This window comes from Diplotaxodon limnothrissa, linkage group LG5 (assembly GCF_057381915.1).
Source record: "Diplotaxodon limnothrissa isolate DT_005_m linkage group LG5, D_limnothrissa_male_GT1.1, whole genome shotgun sequence".
Taxonomy (NCBI): Eukaryota; Metazoa; Chordata; class Actinopteri; order Cichliformes; family Cichlidae; genus Diplotaxodon; species Diplotaxodon limnothrissa.
This window is the reverse complement of record NC_140600.1, coordinates 16,256,816-16,279,458: the sequence shown is the minus strand read 5'-3', so window position 1 is coordinate 16,279,458 and position 22,643 is coordinate 16,256,816. Positions and strand designations below refer to the sequence as shown.

Below are 22,643 nucleotides of genomic sequence, written 5' to 3'. Positions count from 1 at the left end.
AAAGGAAAAAAGAAGAAAAAGAAAGCCAAGATGTTTTTCTTTCCTCTTTGGAACAATGCCAAACTCAGAGGAGGTAGAGGATGAAAAATAAATGCGTTGGGAAGAAGAACATATTCTTCGTGCCACAGATTTCTTTTAAAAAAACCTCTCAGTATCAGTAACATGTTTTTTCCTTGCCTCAGTCTTTACACAATTGCGATCGCCAACCTTAGCAATGATAACCAACAGCATTTAGACTAAATGACTGCATGCTGAAGTGTGGGGGGAAAGACCCACTTCAGTCTGGTGAGTGCTACATCCCAAAGGTTTATTGATGTTCTGCACGTACTGTATTTTCTCTGCGTCTCCACCTTCGGTTCTGTGAGAACACAGACAGTTATGCCGCCCCATGTTGGGCCTGAGAGCAGAGGGACATCCATGCGTTCCTCACATTCTGAACCAAACCACATGGTGGGTTTAGCCCTAATGATATTTGGATGACTTGCATAAAGGGCAATAACATCCAGTCTGGGATAAGTGGGCACAGAATTTGTAGAAGAGAGGAATAAAAGGCCTTCTCTTTTGACCCGCAGGGTCACACAGAGGCAGAGTCAATGCATTGCATGAGCTTCACATTACTGATTCGACTGCATGATTTTTTTCCTTTGCTTTGCCCTCTTATCACGACTGTCTGTTTAGTTAGCAATAAAACTCTCTGTTGCTCTCTCTCGCTCCTTCACTCACACACACACAGATACACACACACACACAGAAAACAACACGCCCTTGTTATTACTGGAAAGTCACAACTGACATCCCCCTGCAGGCGGCTGTGTGGCAACCGAACAGTCATACCCCAAGCTGGGCGCACAAAAATGCACTATCAGTGTGCACATGTGCTGCTTCGAGTTGTAGTATCAGGCGCTGATCAGGGCACCACCCGTCAAGTATTAATATACCCCAACAAACAAAAATAAATAGTCTTTGAGGACTACCTTAAAGTACGTGTACACTGACGCCACTCAGCTCTGTATGTGCGTGTGTATAGCTGTTATCTGGTACCCACGAGTAGCATCTGCCTCACCCGAAGAACCTAACGAAGTCACCGACCGCCGTTCCAAGAAACTGTCCTAGTGTGACCCCGGACACTGAGACAGCTAAAAGTGGAGAATTTTGAACTTTGATATTATTATTTTTCCTTGTATCTTCGTCACATTGAGTATAAAGTCCTTTTTATTGGGCTTTATGGTGTTTGATTAAGGTCATTCCATCTAAAATCAACCAAGCCTTCTGTTCGACCATCTCTGATTTGCATAGAAATGCATTTGAAATTTTAGCTTGATATAGCAAAAATATTTCAAGATATATATACATATATTTTGAAAATGGTCCATCCGCCCACTTTTAGGGCGAGTCTGAGGCAGTGTTTGAACATGAATATTTTAAAAACAATTAAAGATAAAAGCTTTGAAATTTTTTGGCAAATCGGAGATGGTTTACCAGAAAATATTTTACAAAACGTTATGATTTGAGATGGTGTGATCCAGGTCTTGAAAATAAAAAAAATACACACATATTTAACAAAATTATTTGGCGAGTTATCTGGAAACTGCACTCTTTTGTCTTATTTCAGTACAACTTGTCATTTTTGCTCAATCCTGCATGAAAGTTGAATGAAAATAGGATTTTCTTTATTTCAGAAGTTTTATGTTAAAAACTGTTCTTGGTGTATCTACCATTCTTCACTAGTTGTGTTTTACAAGTTTTTTTAAATTAGTGTCAGTTCAAATAGGAGACTTTGCAGGAGTGCTGGACTTTATTTTTCACATTTTAACTAACCAGTACATAACATTTTACCGTGTATCTGTTCTAAATTGCAGATTCTGCTTAATTTTGATGGTAAGAAAGGAAATTTGAGGCTTTTATCTTTAATCGTTTTTGAGATATTCCTATTCAAACACTGCTGTGAAAAAAATGGCTTGAAAGTGGGTCAATGGACCACTTTTCAACACACCATATCTTGAAAAGTATTTGATATATGAAGCTAAAATTTCACAAAGATCATTATAAATGCTCAAATTTTCTACCATAAAAGTTTTATGTAAAGTGGCGAGCAGCAAATGTTCTAAAAATTGGCAGATTTCAGATGGGATGATGGGAGAAAAAAACAAAACAAAACACAAACAAACTGTAATCAGAGGGCTGATGTATTATCACCCCATTGGTGCTGAAACCGTGTTAGCAAACAGCTGATTAACGACACATCTGGCACCATTACTGCTCACTTAGAGCTGAATTTATACCCTCTTTGTGAACAGAAGTCAAATTTTCACTCTCGTTTTAGCTCTGTTTTGTGTTTCGGCAGATACCTTCTTCAGCTCCATATTATCAGTCTCTAACAGCTCCTGTCTGTTGGGCTAAGAGGGTACAGTGCTGTCTCTCGAAACCATGCTGATGAGAGCAGTGAGGCCCGAAGCAGCAGGTGGAGCAGGTGATCTACAAATTGGGATGTTGGTGGTTTGATTCCTGGCTGCCTTAGTCTGCATGTGAAAATATCAGTGGGCAAGATACTGAAGCCTGAGTTGCTCCACATGTGGACTTTGAGTATGTGCATGTCAGATAGAAACAGAAAGAGTGCTTGTATTAATGGGTAATTGAGACATGCTGTGTAAAGCAATGAGCGCTCAAGTTGGATAGAACAGCGGTGTACAAGAATCAGTCCATTAACCATTCACCTTAACATCAGTTAAATGTTGTTTAAGTTTTGTTTAGCCCTGATGAGCACCAACCCTACCCTATGGTATCAATGTGGTGATCTATTATAAAAGTCCTCTCATTTCTTCCTTAAATGCAGAGTTAGGGTTGCCAAAGATCATTGGTGTGGACTTTGACCTCAGATGGTTTGTTCACTTGTGATTTTTGGTGTCTGATTCCATTTTTACCATTAACATACAAAGAAACAAAGAAATAAAAGCTACTGATTAGCGCAGCCTTAAAGAATAGAAATGAAGTGATTTCCTCAGCAGTGATCCAGAATCTAAAGGAAGTGATGCGCATGAGATGCAAATCAGCGCTGACTGAATGGAGGTTTTAAGTATCATGAATTGAGTTTGACCTGCACCTCATAACCATTTAGTGTGCCCAAACTGTTGCAATAAACTGCTGCTCATTAGTAAGGCCTACATGTGGAAAAGTGCAGGATGTAGATTCTTCTGGTTCCTTCATTGTATAACGCAGCCAGAAAGGCCTCACCTAAGGGCCGTCGCTGCAACCAGAGCCTCGCTTTCCTTCATCTAACCTCGTGCACAGACACAACGGCTCAACAGACCGCACGAGCGCGAACCTTATCAGCAGGCAAAAGAAGTGCCCCTGCTTCGTACCAGAGCTGACAATTAACTGTCGCGCAATGACTGGATTTCTCTGATAACCTTTTATTTGTTCCGCCTGCACCTCGCCACTCCTGCAATCTCTCTCCATACATGTCCAGCCGGGGAGATATGAGCTGAGGTGAGCTCAAATCTCTTCCGACATATTGTACATATGTCACATCTATGTTGATAAAGGCCCACTGTGTGTGTTAATCTAGGCTGCTGCGCTTCCCCAAACACACCACAGTTTTGCTGTGAGGCAGTCCAGCGTGACCCAAATGATCTTAGTTGTCTCAGGCTGACCTCAGCAGTAAATCAGAGAGGTCATTAGGCCATTGACTGCATGCAGGTAAATGTGATGAGAGACACTGCCCTCTGGTGGCTAAGTGAGATACCAACGTCGAAATCTTTATCTGCAAGGACATGAAGAGAAAAATGGCTGGCTCCAATAAACCGGACACATTCAAAATCACTTAAATCAAGTTTCGTCTCCGTTTAGATGCTCGGTTTGAACTTCAGCAAGTGATCTCAATCATGTCCATGTTCCTAAACACGTGTGGCCGATTAGATATTTCAGTTAACGAGCAGTTGAACAGGTGTGCCTAATAAAGTGACCAGTGAGTGTATGTTACTATATTGAATATTAATATAATGTATCTTTGTTCACACTTAATTCACTAGCTGTGATTTGGAACAATGTGCAGGAAAATCTACATATAAATACTTTGGTTCTCCTGTTAGTTCATTCTTGTGATTAATCTTACTGTGAAGCGTTCTGTATGCAACAGTGTAACATTATTAAAGTGGTAACAATAGTATTGAAAGGGAACTGTGGTCCATTTGTGCAGGTGCCAGAAGATTTCTGTGTGTGACTCATCAAAGACCCCATTTTCCAGCAGGAAGGTTAATAAGGGGGGGAAACAGTTCACTTCCTTTTGTATAGCCAACCATAACTAAACAGCAATGCTGACAGTTCAACACTGTTAGAAAAAGAGAGAATTATTAAAAACAACAACAACAACAAAACAACTTTTGTTTGGAAAGCTGCTAATTTTGTTACTTCAGCAGGACACGGGGAGTCAATAGCCTGCGAATGGCAATACATACTCAGATGAACAGTACATGATATATTACACTGTGCTGTTAATTACTGAACAAAAACAAAGAAGCAGAAGCTGTGTGAGAAACTAAGTTGATATAATGGGTTGTAGAACCACTATAACTGTATGACTTTTTCAGTCTCTCACATACTTGTGGAGCAATTTTAGTCCACTCTTCTTCACACTTTTTCTTCAGTTCATTGAGTTCACTGTTCAGGTCTGGACTTTGACTGGGACACTGCAGCACATCTACAGCCATTCTGCTGTAGTCATTTTGGGAAAAGCTTTAGCTGTTGGACAGATGGCCTCACAATGGACTCTAGAATACTTTGTTATACAGAAGAGTCCGCGGTCGGTTTCATGACTGCATGGTCCCAGGGTCGCATGGCTGCAAAACAAGCCCAAGTCATCATCCCTCGTCCACCGTGCTTTACGGTTGGTATGAGGTGTTTGCAGCAAACCAAACACATCATATATTTACTTTGGTCTCATCTGTCCAAAGAACATTGTCCCATAAGTGTGACCTCTGATCTTGGGGTGAATTAACTGGGATGTCCAGTCCTGGGAAAAACTGGCGACTGTCTTGAGTGTTTTGGGCTTGTGAATAATCTTTCTTATTGCAGAATGATGGACTTTGTTTCGAAATGGCCTTAAAACTCTTCCCAGATCAATGTGCAGCATCAGGATCATGTTTTTCCTTCTTGACTTTAACACAATCAGATGGATTGCTCCAGACCAGCAAACTGTCAAAACTTTGGTCAGTCAAAGCTATGTGTTCATACTTGCTGATCATCAATCAAGTTTGATTGATCAGCACTTGGCTGCTACTTACCCCTTTCATTTTCAAGGAACCAGCAAGTCTATACTTACATTTTCACTCACTGCTTCTACATTTTGGATGATTTTTTTGTTAATAAAATAATGAAGCTGGGTATTAAGTCATGTTGTAGTTCATCTAAGGCTGTATTTCCCGGGTTTTAAGACTTTTATTATATCCTGATAGATAAAACCTCATACCGCAAGGAGGGTTTACTTTTATATGAAATGCATTTATACATTACAGATAACAAATAACATAATTTTAGTTTGAATAAGTAGTAATAGCTGCACACATGCAGGTCTAGTGAGAGCTGAACCCTTTCTCTTACTTCGTTACGACAAAATAAAACAAGTTTAAAGTGCATCACCACGGGTCTACATGGACAAAGCATCATTTCATAATGAATTTCCTCAATTAGCTCTGAGCGCCGTTTAAATTATAGAAATTAATTTCCTATAACATTATTTTTTTTTAATGGCACCTGAAAGAAAAGAAAAAGGAAACTTTAATCAAAAGCTACCAAATAAATAAACTGTTAAGACATTAAAAACTAATCACACAGAGACCTACTGCTATGTACAACCTTTTATTTTTGATTTGCAAAACATCAGACAAAAATAACATTACATAAACACCAATTTATAATAGAAAAAGAAGATCTGAGACAAAAGATAAATTGCAATTACATTAGAATTTAGGTGACTTTGATAATTGGAGCCATATGATGCTGACCTACAGAGGCAGTTTATGGCTAGTAGCTTGATCAGTATACATGTGTTACAAACATTATATTAAGTGCTTTCGTTGGTTCAGGCATTGAAATTCAACATGGCATGGATTTGGGTTCACAATGCAGGGAAAGGATTCAATACCAAATTCAAACTGATTCCTTATTTTTTTAAAAATAAAAATAAATTAATCATCAATACACGTGGCTGCCAGAGTACCAATTAAGAAGCCAATCGCACACTTGGACAACCTTCCTGCTCAAATTAAGCCGGGGAACATCTGAAGCCAGCTTTGTTAACACCCTCTCCTGCATGAAAAGGGTCATGTTATGGCACACAGCTCAAAGTTGATGTGACCACAGCGTTCCTCAGTATTGACTGATCAATAAAAACTCTCTAATTTTATTCAGTGTACACCTGAAGCAGTTTGACATGAAAGCAAATAAAAAGAAGGAATAAAGAGAGACAGCGAGAATTAGAGAGAAAAGAAAAGTTGGTTTGAAATCACCAAAAGTGAGCAGTTGCTCCTTAAATATGATACTCGGGTCTGAATGGAATGGAATGCAGCCTCATCCTAGCCAGATCCCCGATGGTAAGAGTGCAGGCACTATTTTTAAAAAACACTCCCGGTATTTTTGTGCGTAAAAAAACAAAAATGCCTTTGCCAAGTCTGAGAAGAAAGACCAAACAGAAAAAAAAAGAATGAATTCTTTAGCTGGACTCTCCCAAATCTGTGAGATATCTCTGAGGTAATCATTGAAGTATGACTCATTAGACAGCAATAAATACCAACATGAATACAAATATTATAAAAGTAAAAGGCAAATGCTTAATGCTAAAGCAAAATCTGAGCTAAAAGAGGTAGGTTTTCTTTTTAGGTAGATTATGGTGTACTTCATAAGATTGACTCAGTTTATCATGCCTCCTTACGGTTTATTACAAACTGTAGGGCCTTGACCCATTGTTGTGATCTGTACGCTCGAGTGGGATGGCCTTCGTTGTCCTCCAGGAGGTTTGCTCACTGGTGCATCTTTATTTATAAGGCCCTGCTTGGACAAATGCCCACCTACATTTGCGATCTGCTCACACGGAGAAGTACTGTTTCTTACAGCCTGCGTTCAAGCGATCTTTTATTGCTCAATGTTCCATTTGCCAGAACTGAACTGGGAAAGAGGGCTTTTACTTATGCTGCCCCTTTCACATGGAACATGATGCAAAAAGACTGGAAGATAGCAGATCTTATTTCATTAAATGCTTTTAAGTCCAGATTGAGAGAGCCAGAGAAAAATGTTTTTAAAATGTAATTGTTATTTATAATATGTATGTAACTTTGTAATTTCAACGTGTTGTCGCCTCTTGGCCAGGACTCCCTTGCAAAAGAGGTTTTTAATCTCAATGGGACTTTTCCTGGTTAAATAAAGGTTAATAATAATAATAATACATCCATTGCGGACACTCCTCTTTTTTGTAAGAACTACATTATGTTGATTCCATTACAATCCCTGTCCTAAAGGGAGGCGCAGAAAGAATACAAAATAAAGACTTAAAATCATTTGCACGGGAGATGGCCAACAGTCCTCTGTGAAGGCTTTCATACATGTTTTCAGACAGGATTTGTAATGGCAACAGTTACACACGCATGCACGCCCACACGCACGCACACACAAAACACCTCCTACAACATCTACGAATATGATAACTGTAAAGCTTGCTGGTGATAGTGTACCATGAGCTGTATATTGCAGGCATTGTTACTGTGTTACGTCACAGTTCTTACGGATATCTCAACAAAGATGGCTCCATCTATTTTGAGGTCGGATTTCCACTGATGTATAGATTACAAGTTCCAGTATTAGAACAACTACAATGTAGAGTTAAAAAACCCAAAACTGATTCTGAGCAGCCTATCACGATGAAACCAAACAGGAATCTCTGGGAATGAACCACAATCAAATTTAACTTTATTTATGAGCTGTATACCGTGTTGGGAAAGAGAAAAGAAAAAAAAAAAAATCAGCAATAAGACATTCGGTTCGTTTAAAAAAAAAAAAAAAAAGGGGGGGGGGGGGGGATTCTTTTTATGACAGAAACTCTATCACTACACAAATACTAACTGCTCGTTTTATACATCCACAAGAGTTTTCCTGTTCGGTTTTCAAACCCCCAAACTCAACTCCTCTTTTTACCCTGTTCGTGTGTGGAGGGAACTCTCCCTGTGGCACTTACATATTCATCAAACCTCCTACTGTATTTAAACATACACAAGTCAACACTGCAACCTCTATCTCAAAAAAAGGAAACAGAACAATTTCAAAGCCATATCTACATACAGGAGTATGTATTTCGAAATAAAATCAACATGGAGACTTTTCCAAAAAATAAAAGAAGTCAAAAGTCAGTATTCAGTAACCAAGCACATCACACCCCTCATCAAACTGACATACTATACATACAAATGGTACTGCCTAACGACACTCGAGCTTCAACTCCTTAAAGATCAATCACAGCAGGGTAATTTGTGGGGCGTGCGGATTTTTCTGTTAGTATATTATATTATATATATCTCGATGATTTCTAGGAAGAGGGCAAAATTAAATGATAATACAAAATAAATCAAGCCTATTATGTGACTACAGGAACACTGAAAAAAGCGATCAAACGGTTTGTGATATGCGGATTATCTAAGCGTCGAGCCCCAGCTGTCAGCTTGTGGCGTTTCACAGTGACTGCAGAGAGTTGGAATAAAGCCACAGTGATGTTGAATGGACTTTAAACTGTTTAAAAACAGTTTAAAAACAGATCAAAGCGACACCTGTCACAACTTCTCACAAAGCAGTTGTGAGAAAAACTCGCCATCTTCCTCACAGAGTAACCCTGGTCTACTGAGATGAAGGAAAATCTGTGTGTGACAAATGTGGACCGGACGGTCAATCGCAGGAACTCTTTAAAAGATTTCTTTTGTCACACAGCAAATACAGGACAAAGAAAAAGAAAATATAAACTTTTATATTTAATTCTTCAAATGACTTCCTTTAAGCAACACTGCCTCTAGTGAAATCATGAGCACTTGGCAGGAAATCGACTTTACTTTAGGGAATTGTCTTGATGTAAAAGATATGTTGTCTTGTATAATTTTACCATAATCCCACATGCAGCAAGCCATATATTACTGGCCTGTAAACTGAAGCATTTAAAGTCTCTTGGCAGTTTGGTTTATAAGCCATTAAATGCTGTCTGATGAAGCATAAGCCAAAGATGACGGACAGCAGAGAGAAGGCATACAAGTTCTTATCATATACAAGTTCATTTTCCAAAAGCCACAGATAAATAGCATATGAATTCAGCAGATGGCACAATGAGAATGTCCAAGGTTCTGGAGTCATCATTTTGATGTACTGTAATGTACCAGGTGTATAGCTAGCTTAGTAATCTACATGGCTTATATTTGAGAGCAGCACGGTTTGTTTAGGTTGTCCTTTTTTTTCTGAGAATGAACCTTGGATATTCACATCAGTCAACCACTAAACAAAGAATCGTTTGAGTGTGTCAAATATACAAGCAGTTCCCTGTTTAAGCCATTCCTAAATACCCCCCCAAAAAGGAACAAAGACAAGAAAAACAAAGATCAAAGACAAAACAAAGAGCATAGTGTTGGAGAACATGGTGCTTATGGATCAGAAACAAAAAGTCAGTTGTGTTTGCATATATATTTTTGAGGAAAAACAAAACAAAAGAATCTATGTAGCCCTATGTACAGCGGCAGACATTATTTATATATACCTGGTATTTACACAATGCAGCCACTAGAGGGCCACGCAGCATACATCATCAAACAGGAGGGCCCGGGTGGAGGACGTGCGCAGCAACACCACCACAACCAGGCCCCTGGACATTCTAGAAAATCCGCTTCCCAGTCAGAAACGAAAGGGGTGTGATATCTGTGGAGGTCTGAAACAGCTTCCCAAGCTCTCCATCCACTGAGCTCACTGTATACTGAGGAGGAACAATTCATGGAATTGTTTTTAAGGTGAAGTGACATATAAAAAACAACAACAAAAATATCTATTGCAATTATATCCGTAGCTATGCCAATTCTGAGTATGCTATGCAGCTATATATTAACAAGGCAGGCCCTTTGCTTTGCCATCAATTTACTATTCCAGTTAGATTTGGCATTTTAGCCCTTTAAAATCTGTGATAACATAGATACTGTATATCAATACATAGGCTTGAGTAAAAGGTGGTATAACAGTGCTTAGGATACATTTGATAGCAATTCTCTATTTACATGGGAAAAAATAACAACAATTAAACAAGAGAGGAGAATAATGAAAACAATTTCAAAAGAGAGCAACAAGCCATAAGGTTGGCTTGGTTTGATTGACAGTTAGCAGTGTAAAAGTAGCTAATACATTTAGTGGCTAATTCTCACCTCAAAACCAGGCACCCTAAGGTCCTATCAGAACCTCACTAAATTACAGTCTAAGCTCTGTACTCTGCTGTATAAACCTATAATAATATAACATTTTCCTTCATAGGCTGTGAGGCTAGTCAGACAACTTGCCGAGCGGCTGCATGAGTGAAGCAAGCCAAGGAGCAGCAAGGTTATTTTTAGGTACTGGAAGCTTTTTGAGAAAGTAGTTGACCATACCTTTGGTGAAAGGTGAAAGGCATGTGTTTGATTTGTACACAAAGTCATATACATATGCTGCCTTGGAGAGAAGCAGATTAAAAAACAAAAACCCCCAAAACAAACAAACACATAAAAATACATGATTTCTGAAAATCATCAAAAAATTCAAAGTAATGTGCAGGCACTGCGTTTGCACTGGTAAACTGAAATGTAATGCGTACTGTATCTAAATTGTTCTGAGTAAAAGTTTCACATTGGTGATGTAAATATAAAAACAACCCCAGTAAAACCAAGAGGTAGCTCAACTGAATGGCTAAATGAATAACTGAGTATGCTTGTTGTGTTGGTGTGTGCACCACAGGTACACACAGGTAATGTCCAGGCATTTGAAGCAGCTGTTTGTTGATTTAAATACAGACAAAAACACTGTATATAGCCAGAAGTCATATGTATAGTTTAATTTGTACTATCTGAAATTCCCTTGTTTACTCTATCTCTTCATATCTGCTTGCTCTCCTGCACAATCTTGGCCTCTACACCAAGACAGACTTCTTTATATGGGAATCCACACACACATGCAGTCGCACTCGCACTCACGTGCGCAGACACGCAGACACGCACACACACAATTTACTTTCTCTTTTTCATTTGCTTCATACACCACACCTGCATCTAGTCCAACCAGGACATTCTCAGCTCCCCTCTCTCTGTTTTTCTCTACCTACTGGGGTCTTGCCGCCAGCTTCCTCCCCGACCAACTGAGGTTCGGAGATTGCTTCTAGGAGACTTCACTGCCAAACACCTCCAGCACCAGTGGAGTGAGCTGCATGTTGTGCTCCGGCTGAAAGGACAGTGAGCGGTACTGTTTGGAGTGCTCCTCGTTAAGACTTCGCAGGTCGGCCAGCTTTTGGATCATCTTGGCGTAGAGCAGCCTCCCTCCCGGGTGGTGAAGCCTGATGTAGGCTTGCAGAGTCTCCGACAGTCGGTCTTGCAGGGCTTCGATCCGTGCATGATCCTGCACACCTGGGCGGTCTGCAATGAGGGAGGGGGGAAGAGACTCAGTGGTTTGATGTTAGGGAACAGAAAATAGCTTTTGAAATCTAACTGTCAGAAAGGATTATATCATTTGTGTTTATTGTGAACTAGCATACTGAAGAACAAGCAGAGGATCCAGTCATAATTCGTTTAAAAGCTTTGTGCTGCTTGTCACTTTTATATAATCAAGTGGACATATGCACAAATAATAGCAAAGTTGGCAACAATGTTTCAAATATTTTCTGTTGCAAGAAGGATACACCTCTATACTCAAATCATTCCTTCTACAGTCCTTTCTCCACACCTACACTACCTGGAGAAAGCAGACAGATGGCCATCAGCAGCACGTGCTCCTCCTCTTGCAGGTTGAGCTTCTTCAGTCCCACCTGGAACTTTACCAGCGGCTCCAACAGCTCCAGAGTGTGTCCCGCTGCAGAAGAGAACCATGCCATTAAAATGTGTAACCTACAACTCATTTCAGTGAAAATAGGCGATCAAAGAAATATAACCAATTCTTGTTAAGACTTCATTTTCATTCTCAGCTTTGTTTACACTAAAACCCGGCAATTTCTGGCTCGCACAATTGCCTAATTACCAAAGTTGAATTAGGCTCGTTGTACAGACTAATAAGAAACAGCAAAGCTAAATTTTGCATGCAAATGAGAAGACACACAATTATATATAACAAAGAAAACCCCAACTAAAATTCATAAAACACCAGTAGGCAGATCTCAACACTGTCTTTCTTTTGTCCTTACAGCAGTAAACATGGCAGCATTTAGACTGATGTTTGGACTGACCTTTGGTGACGTCACTGATCTGATATTTAAAGTCAGGTCCACCACAGCTCCAGGACATGTCTTCCAGGTTGAAGCTTTGATTTGAACGCAGCATGATCACCTCAATGGCACTGGACTTGAGCAGAGCAATCTGGTCCTCTGCAGTCAGCTCTCTACAGAAGGAAACAGAGGAATGACAACTTCCAGGAAATACGGGCCCTGACTCGTTTCAGCCTTGACCCCACGAAACACTGTGGATTTGTCAACGTAAACACAAGGAGAGAGTTTCAAGTGTGGAAGGTGGGACCCTGGTCAGCCATTCTAAATTTGTTTTTGTAGACATGTAATTTATTCTATGTGTTTAGAAAGAAAAAAATAAAATAAGATAAATCAGTTTTTCCTGGAGGTGCCCAACATAACCTGGTATGAAAGGAGATCCAGGAATTAATACTAAGGATGGTATAATCAATAAGTTATTTATCTATTCTGCACTAGGGACTGAAGAAATCATGAAAATACATTTGCTATTTACAGGACTGCAGAAGGGGGCAGCATCCATAGGTAACATATATAGTATATAGGTAGATAAGTTGGCAAATTTAGCAGTTTTATTAGCTCAGACTTTTACTAATTTAAAAAAAGTGAAGTGAAATTTGCCTTTTCAATTTTGGTTTCCTTTTTGTTGCACAGTCTAGCACATTCTTGAAAATGTTTGGCACCCATGTGTGAACTTCAGTAATCAGTAAAGCACCTTTCAAGGTTCAAATGGCTGCCCCATTAAAGACAGATTGCCATTTTGCTGTTCTATCCCTCTCCAAATATTTTTCTGTATAGTTTTGAAGTAGTACCCTTGTAGAAGGCAACTAGTTCAATCTGTGTCAATGGAGTAAGACATGACTTAGTGATATGTGTCTTTATTAAAAGGTCCCTCTGATCCTGTACAGATTACTGTAGAAACCACCAAAAAAAACAACAACCCCAAACTATCACAATCTGTTAACTTTGTGTGCATCTCACAAATCATCTGTTTTGGTTTTGTTAATTATTTTATAAATAAATAACTATTCATTAACTCTATGCTGATATCATGACTGAAAATCCGTAGTTATGGAAACATGAAAATAATTGTTTTAAAATGTACATGAAAATGAAGATTGCTCATAGATCTGACTCTATAATGACTCCCTTACTGATTCCTGATCATAATAGCACACCTACACAGGTTTTCAGGTTCAACAACCGTTTTACTATCTTAGTCCAAACAAGTAGAAAAGAGTAGAAAAGAAAATATGCCTGCCTGCCTGCATGTGACTCAGCTGTGTAAAAGCTCCTCTGCTATGTGTTTGACATTACTGTTTTGCAATGAGAACTGCCAGAAAAAAAAACATGCCAGCATAGATAAAAGAAACTGATAAGCTTAGATATAGGCTTGTCCTCGATACTGTGCTTGCTACTCCTCAAAGAGGTTTCACTCATAGTCATAAGAAAATCATTTCCACTGTAATAAAATTCTTTTAAAATTGTTTTTGTGAAACTGGATTTCGTTTACTCAAGTAAGCAGACAGAGTACAGTACGCAATCTGTGTAATCTATGGCCTTTGGCCCAAAGCCATCACTATGCCACAACAACAAATCAGGCAGAAAAAAAACAAGTACAAAGTCCTCAACACCAATTTAGGTAAAGTGTCACTGAGACAAGCAAATAAAGAATACGTAAAGAGAGATCGCAAAAGCACATTTAAGCAATCAGAATCAGAATATATATTAATCCCTAAGGAAATTATGTGGGTTACAGTTCCTCGAAGACAGTAACAGACTAAACTATTTAAATAATACAATACGTTACTGAGTTTACAAATTTAAGAAATAGCATTAATACATACAAATGGCTCAAATAAAGGATTAGATTTTTCTAGAGCTGCATATGCTTTACTATTCTAATGAGAGCCACACACACGGACGCACACCTAAGATAAGATAGATAAGATAACTCTTTATTGTCATTGCACAGTCATGCATAGTACAGTAGTACAATGAAATTGGAAAACTGTCCTACGTCGGCACTACATATAACACAACACGACACAATATGACACATCACAACGCAACAAACACACAACACAGTATATTAACTTAGTATAAAAAAGAAGAATAAGTGTATGTGTATTGCACACTGTTATTATTGCACATTAATTATTATTGCACCTCGTTATAAATATAAATATTATTATTGTTATTGTTTGGTATGTGACGAAACTGCTTCACATACAGTTTGGAATGTGAAGGATACCAAACTGCTAAAAAAAAATCAAGAACATTTTAAAATCTCTTTTCTTCCTGTCAGTGACTTTACTGTCTGCCATGAGACACACAGATGAATAAATGAAAAAAAAAATCAGCAACCTAAAAACAAAATTGGTCAGATGTCAATTATTGTAATGTTATTTAGTAATTATTCTAATTTAATTAGCCTTTCTTGACATTTTAACATCGTTTTATAATTACTAAGAACATTTTTTGGCTGCACTAAAGGCCTTGGAGTCAGGTTAATCAGAAAACACTCTTGATTCTTTTGACTGACATCAGTCAGAGTGCACGCATGTACCTGAAACCGGGAATCATCTTGGCAAAGCCGATGACCTTCTGAATACTATAGGAGACCAGGTCAGCCAGATGGGGCAGCATAGAAAAGCTGGAGCCTTCTTCTTCACTGGAGTCAGGACTGCTGCCCTGATCCTGGTACATCATCAGCAGGTTGTTGAAAGTCATTTTGGTGTCAACTGACTCTGCAGTGATCATAACACAGAGAGCAGAGAGAGGGGGGGGAAAAGAAAGAGATCAAACATGAAGCAAGAAGAGTAAAGTGGTCACATGACGGCATGCAACAATTTCACACCATTTCAGTGTGAATATGCACTCAGAGATAAAGCAGTTGTGAAAACAGAGAGGGCTTGTTGGTGAAGCTTTACGACTTTAAGCTAACAGGAAGTGCGCTGAATATCCTCTGAGTGCAACTCCGAGAACATAGGAAGCTTCAGAGCTTGCTGTGGTTGTTTTGAGCTATCCGTCTCTGCTGTGTGCCGGTGCTAAGGCACATGACCCTTGCTGTGCTCACACCATTACTGACATATGCAGTAATGAACTGAGAAGCCAGGTGTCTGAGGAGTGCAGGTAATTCACACGATTTCCACTGAATTCCCAGTAAAGCAGATTATATAAGTTAACGTGAAAATAACTGAACTGGAAAATGAAATCCTTTTCCAAGTCAGGTGTTCACTCTTAGTAATTTTCCCAAAACATGTCTACCAGAAAGAGGGGGGAAAAGGGTGTTTTCTGACTGCAAGCCATTAGTAATTTCTGCTTTAATATCTTATAATTGTAGCCTTTTTCTCGTTTTTGGAAAGACACTGCTTTCACTTGATTGCCAGCGAAGTCTTCACAGAATGTGAATTTTACCTGGAGAGTGACTGAAAGAATCAGAGGAGGCATCAGACAGGGAGTGGAGAGAGGCAGCTCTGCTAGCGCTTCGTGTCACTGGGCCCTCACGCACAGGGGGCTAGACAGGAGAAAAGGGCACATGTAAAGGTTTCACGCAGCAAAAATTAAAAAATAGACAAGCATTTGATCTAAAAGTACGCTATTTTTCTGCTGTAAAATAATCCAAACTTTTATGTAAACTGGGTTAGGGTTTCATTAATCAATAATCAATTTAAAACCATTATGGTAAAATAAGGTGAACTATGTTTGACTGGATGATGTTAATTTGATGAAGACACAAACCCTAAATCGGCCGAAGTCAGAATAGGAGTCGTCATATGTTTTATGGTGAGCCTCCACCAGCGTGGCAATGATCTGACTCTGTTCTTCGGTGAGTCTGGGTCGCCGTGCCTCTTTCTCCGCTTCGCGCTGTGCCTCCTCATCCTTCCTCCGCTGAATCAGGTCCTTCTTCCTCTGCACTTCCTCATCTGTCAGAATGACTGGATAGGGAAGATCGAGAGAAAGTGTGAGAATTGTCAGCAAAAGAGAAGAAAAGTGCACAAATAAATTCTTTGCATGACAGTTAAGCTCATACACATATACAAAGACAACATTAATGCAAAGAAAGAATAGGAAATATCTGGGGTTAAACTGGGAAAAATGAAGAAATGTATAAAAAGTTATAGTAACAGAAGTTCTAAGGTACACCACTTTTAAAGCTTTTCAGTCTGGATTTGTGTGCTACATTGTGTTGACAGCTATGTCAATGTTGTGCTGGGTAAAGGGTGTCTGTTGTTCTCTGGAGGAAGAGAAAGGCTGGGGATGGGTCCATATGGAGACCCCTGCTGCACTGAACAACTGAATGCATTGTCTTTGTTCTGTCCGCTCCTTGTTGTTCAAGCCACTGAATTAGCTCACAGAAACAGAGAGAGAGGCAGAGAGAGAACTGGCTCTCAACAACATGCTGCTGGTTTTGTTTTGTTTTTTCACTTTTAACAGCAACAGCAACGACACTGGCTCCTGTTCACATGCAATAAAGTGAAGTGTTGTTGCCGCTACAAGAAACTTTTTTTTTTTTATTGGAGGAGGGAGTGGGACATTTGGTTGGCAGGGAGAGACTTGGACAATATCCGGATATTAGCAGAAGAGAAGAAAACACATATCTGCTATTTACAGACTATAAAAACAAACAGCAGTGTGTGGAAAGAAGAACCCTGGCTAGACGGTACATTAGGTGTTTAAACTTCACATGGAGTATACTTACTGTACACAATGTGAGGAGGAACTGTTAGTTCAAATGAAATATGTAAACACTAAAGGAGCAAAGACCCAGAGATACTTGACCTCAGACCAAACATTACATAATGGTTACAAGCAGGACAGCAAGCCCCCATGGTAGCAAACACCACATGTGTACATTTTACTGTGAATTCAATAAAAAGAAACAAGAATGCTTTAATGTATCTAACACACAAATCTGTACACAATGTGTACATTTTTCAAAGTAGGAAGTCGGTCTTGGGCGGTCCGGGATTCCAACATTATATCCTGGATTGGTGTGAGGTCCGGCATCCAGGGAACAAAGGCTTGTGGCTTCATTTTCAAGCCCATGTGCTATGCAGTTATTTCAAGAAAGAAGAAAAAAACTGATTGTTTTTTAATAAGAGAAGTTTTATTTATTTATTTATTTATTTATATAATTATTGTAATTTATGCTTTTAATCTTAATTATTTTGTTTCTTTTTGTGGCTTTTATGCTTTCTATGTATCTTTTTAAAATGTTAATAGCTCAATTGGAAAGCATTTTAGGTCAACTTTTGTTGTTTTTTTGTTTTATGTGCCATTTAAATAGAAATGATTTGACTTCAATAATTAATAACCTGGTTTATTAGAACTGCAATCTGAACCCAAATTGAATCCACCTACATATGCGGGTTGGGCCAGTAACTGAAGACAAATGGGTGACCTGTCATACTTACACTCTTTCATCATGCCAATGTCCACACACCGTTTGAGGCGGCATGCCTGGCAGTGGCGCCTGTTGTCCTTGGTGATGGTGCAACTGCCGTTAAAGGGACATGTGAAGGTGGCCTTGCGCTTCATACTGCGCCTAAATATATTGTACACATTACACAGTATATTAAAATACAAACATAATGAAGTCTGTTAGCGCACAAAAATAAAAATCAAAGAATTAAATTAATACAACATTTATTTATTTATTTTTAAAGAGAAAGAGAAGAAGAACCTTAAAAGTGTTTGGCTGAATTCAACTGCTAAGGCAATGTGGAAACCTTTTGACAAATTATTTTTGAGAGAATTACAAGACATCAAGAAATTCTGTACTTTCCCCCCGTCTTTTACATAAATAAATAAAAGATACCGAATAATAAAAATGCTGACTAAACAGGTTACCGTCTTTGTGCAATTTAAAAACAGCTGTATTTAAGAAGGTGGAAGGGCAGATTGATTAAATGTAATGACCTGAATAATAACACTAGAAGACAGCAGAATCATCTCCAACAAAAACAAAATGGAGAAGCTTCATAAATAAATTACAGCAGCACAGGTTGTGGTAACTGGATGTTGGGAAAAAACTGACATCTGTCATTTTGCCAGGTTAGAACACTGATGCTGGGGCTACTGAAACAATAAATGATTTACAACACTGTTAAGAACAGCATCGGTGGTCTGTTTCTTTCACAACATAATATTAAACATACATGGCGGAATATACCCATGACCACTACGGGGGTCACAGGTGCTGCTACTCTTTAGTGCAGAGGGGGCACGTGCAATACGATTTCCTGTCAGTCAAGTGAGAATCTGCAAATTCAAAGATCTTTGTTGACTTCTTATCATTTCCCTGAGAGAAAGGTTCCTCGGATTATAATCAAAGGGTGCTGGGAATATCAGTTTTCAACTTGATAACAGAAGAAGTATTAAGCTTTTAGAATAACATAACAATTAATTAACAACAAACAAACAAACAAAAAAAACATCAAATGGGGAAAAAATGAATGCCTGCCTCGATACATTGATTATTCTTGAGCAATCACCTCAGTCCACATACTTCATATCTGCCTATTAAGACATATTGACTGTGGTGTTTAAGCGTCTCTGCTTTAACTGCAGATAGATAAATAAATAAATAGCTTTTTGGGACATTAACATAGAAAGTAACTGCAGTTAGTATTTCTGTTCATCTTTTTTCTCCAAGGCTTCACAAATCCATACTCTTTCTCGTTATTAGTTATTATCAGCTGTAATGCTACTGTACAGGTCATTTAAGAAAAAAAATCCTTACAATTTTTATGACCCTGTCGAGAAAATCTAATATAACCTCTGGATGGCAGAGTTGTTGCACTTGACTGCATTAGATTTTATAGGCATGCCTAATAAAATGGCCATTTAGTGTATAAATGAGTGCAAGAAATTTTAGATTTTATATTAAACATTTTATATTTTATTTCTGAATTAAAAGTAAAAGTAAAAGTTCTGTATATACTGTGTCTAGTTACACACCGTCAACGACCTCCTCCACCTGGTAGCCTCACGTGCTTTTTATTACTGACTTCTTAGAAAATCAACAACATAAACTGACTATTGCTTGCTCAACATACTTTATCTAGGCCACCAGACCCACATAAATATTTTTGACCTTCAAGTCTGAGACTGACTAAAAGTAAGTCAAAGGCAATCTATGGGACAAAAATGTGTCCTGACAAACGGTGATGCAAGGCACAATGATTTACTCGGTAATGGACATTTATGTATGAAAATGTATACACAGATGTGAGCAAAAACACGTGCTTCGTGAAAGTTCAAACAAGGGCCATCAGCGAGCCGAGGAAGGAGATTATTAAACATCCGTCTTTTTTTCCCCCTCCCCTCCCGTTATATATATCAACACTGCTGAGAGAAACAGGCGGAACTGCACGGACACATCAAACACACACACACACACACACACACACACACACACACACACACACACACACACACACAAGCCTGGCACAAAATCATGACTTGCTCCAGTTTCGTCTTTGGAGAAATTGGAAACTCATGTCTGTATCAATGAGCAAGGAGTAGCCAAGACATTAAATACAGGAATGGGCTCGTTTGTATTCTCGGCCTGCTGCCGAGCATTAGTGTGGACACGAATGCTGTCAGCTGGTGTGTGTGTGTGTGAGAAGCTGTGGGCAGCGACTATACTTTATATCATAATACATACAGTGGGGCAAAAAAGTATTTAGTCAGCCACCGATTGTGCAAGTTCCCCCACTTAAAATGATGACAGAGGTCAGTAATTTGCACCAGAGGTACACTTCAACTGTGAGAGACAGGATGTGAAAAAAAATCCATGAATTCACATGGTAGGATTTGTAAAGAATTTATTCGTAAATTAGGGTGGAAAATAAGTATTTGGTCACCTCAAACAAGGAAAATCTCTGGCTCTCACAGACCTGTAACGTCTTCTGTAAGAAGCTTTTCTGTCCCCCACTCGTTACCTGTATGAATGGAACCTGTTTGAACTCATCATCTGTATAAAAGACACCTGTCCACAGCCTCAAACAGTCAGACTCCAAACTCCGCCATGGCCAAGACCAAAGAGCTTTCGAAGGACACCAGGAAAAGTATTGTAGACCTGCACCAGACTGGGAAGAGTGAATCTACAATAGGCAAGCAGCTTGGTGTGAAAAAATCAACTGTGGGAGCAATCATCAGAAAATGGAAGACATACAAGACCACTGATAATCTCCCTCGATCTGGGGCTCCACGCAAGATCTCATCCCGTGGGGTCAAAATGATCATGAGAACGGTGAGCAAAGATCCCAGAACCACACGGGGGGACCTGGTGAATGACCTGCAGAGAGCTGGGACCAAAGTAACAAAGGTCACCATCAGTAACACACTACAACGGCAGGGAATCAAATCCCGCAGTGCCAGACGTGTTCCGCTGCTGAAGCCAGTGCATGTCCAGGCCCGTCTGAAGTTTGCCAGAGAGCACATGGATGATACAGCAGAGGATTGGGAGAATGTCATGTGGTCAGATGAAACCAAAGTAGAACTTTTTGGTATAAACTCAACTCGTCGTGTTTGGAGGAAGAAGAATACTGAGTTGCATCCCAAGAACACCATACCTACTGTGAAGCATGGGGGTGGAAACATCATGCTATGGGGCTGTTTTTCTGCCAAGGGGACAGGACGACTGATCCGTGTTAAGGACAGATTGAATGGGGCCATGTATCGTGAGATTTTGAGCCAAAACCTCCTTCCATCAGTGAGAACTTTGAAGATGAAACGAGGCTGGGTCTTCCAACATGACAATGATCCAAAACACACCGCCCGGGCAACAAAGGAGTGGCTCCGTAAGAAGCATTTGAAAGTCCTGGAGTGGCCTAGCCAGTCTCCAGACCTCAACCCCATAGAAAATCTGTGGCGGGAGTTGAAAGTCCGTGTTGCTCGGCGACAGCCCCAAAACATCCCTGCTCTCGAGATCTGCATGGAGGAATGGGCCAAAATACCAGCTACTGTGTGTGCAAACCTGGTAAAGACCTATAGTAAACGTTTGACCTCTGTTATTGCCAACAAAGGTTATGTTACAAAGTATTGAGTTGTATTTTTGTTATTGACCAAATACTTATTTTCCACCCTGATTTACGAATAAATTCTTTACAAATCCTACCATGTGGATTCATGGATTTTTTTTTCACATTCTGTCTCTCACAGTTGAAGTGTACCTCTGGTGCAAATTACTGACCTCTGTCATCATTTTAGGTGGGGGAACTTGCACAATCGGTGGCTGACTAAATACTTTTTTGCCCCACTGTATATATCATAATATAAGCATCTGAGTAGCCATTATATATGCAACTTGTGTGTACATGTGTCAGTAACTTATGCAATATTTTCCAATCATTTTGAGCTTTTTTTTTCTGCTGGCCACACAAACGTTATATCTGCACAGGCGAAAATTAAAACCATCAATTTTTGTACCTGAAAAAGCCCTTGCAGCCCTCACAGGTCATGGCGTTGAAGTGGAAGCCAGTGGCTTTGTCGCCACAAACACCACAGATTCGTGGCACATTCCTATCGAACTCATCAACGGCCACAGTGGACGTACTCACAACCGTGGGCTCCATCACTAAAAAGAGAGATGAAATCAAAGGAGGAAAAGGGGAAACAAAAAGACACAGTAAACAACACTGTAGAAACTGTATGCAACAATTAACACACACACACACACAAGAAAAAAAAGAAAAGAAAGAAAAGAAAAATCGACACGCTTGCCCAACAACCAGCTAAGGACCCGGGGTGGTGCAGCTATTCAGGCTGAGGCACCTGATCTGTTGAATTCTCTACCTGGATCTGTAAGATCTGCCCAATGAGTGAATTTCTTCAAAAGTCAGCTAAAGATGTAGCAGTTTAAAGGGACTGTTGAATTTCAGATACAGAATCTGCTTTTACATTTTGTGCACTTTTATTCTTTAATTCTTGCATTGCTTTCAACTTGTAATTTCTGCATGGCTTTAAATTCCATCATTTATGTGCATAGATAAACTTTGATTATATTTGATTTGATATTTGATTATGTTTATATTACTTAATAATTTAATTTAATTTTTTTACACTGACGCACAACACTACATATTTGAGAACACAGATAATAAAAATAAAGTTCCACTGTCAGATTTTTAATTGTCTCTCAATTATTTGATTG

General features: G+C 39.2%; 1 protein-coding gene across 2 annotated transcripts in view; it reads right to left on the bottom strand.

Annotated features, from left to right (window-relative positions):
* Nucleotides 1-5,844: 5,844 nt before the first annotated feature.
* Nucleotides 5,845-22,643, bottom strand: part of LOC146631855 (vitamin D3 receptor B) — a 32,708-nt gene continuing 15,909 nt past the window's right edge. For both annotated transcript variants that reach the window (XM_085353158.1, XM_085353159.1), the window contains 8 exons: nucleotides 21,920-22,067; nucleotides 17,899-18,029; nucleotides 16,223-16,419; nucleotides 15,899-15,998; nucleotides 15,048-15,228; nucleotides 12,464-12,615; nucleotides 11,977-12,093; nucleotides 5,845-11,660 (listed from right to left, as the gene is read on the bottom strand). In XM_085353158.1, the coding sequence (XP_085209284.1) occupies nucleotides 11,407-11,660; nucleotides 11,977-12,093; nucleotides 12,464-12,615; nucleotides 15,048-15,228; nucleotides 15,899-15,998; nucleotides 16,223-16,419; nucleotides 17,899-18,029; nucleotides 21,920-22,065 (1,278 nt within the window). In that variant the 5' untranslated portion in view covers nucleotides 22,066-22,067 and the 3' untranslated portion in view covers nucleotides 5,845-11,406. The remainder of the gene's footprint in view (nucleotides 11,661-11,976; nucleotides 12,094-12,463; nucleotides 12,616-15,047; nucleotides 15,229-15,898; nucleotides 15,999-16,222; nucleotides 16,420-17,898; nucleotides 18,030-21,919; nucleotides 22,068-22,643) is intronic.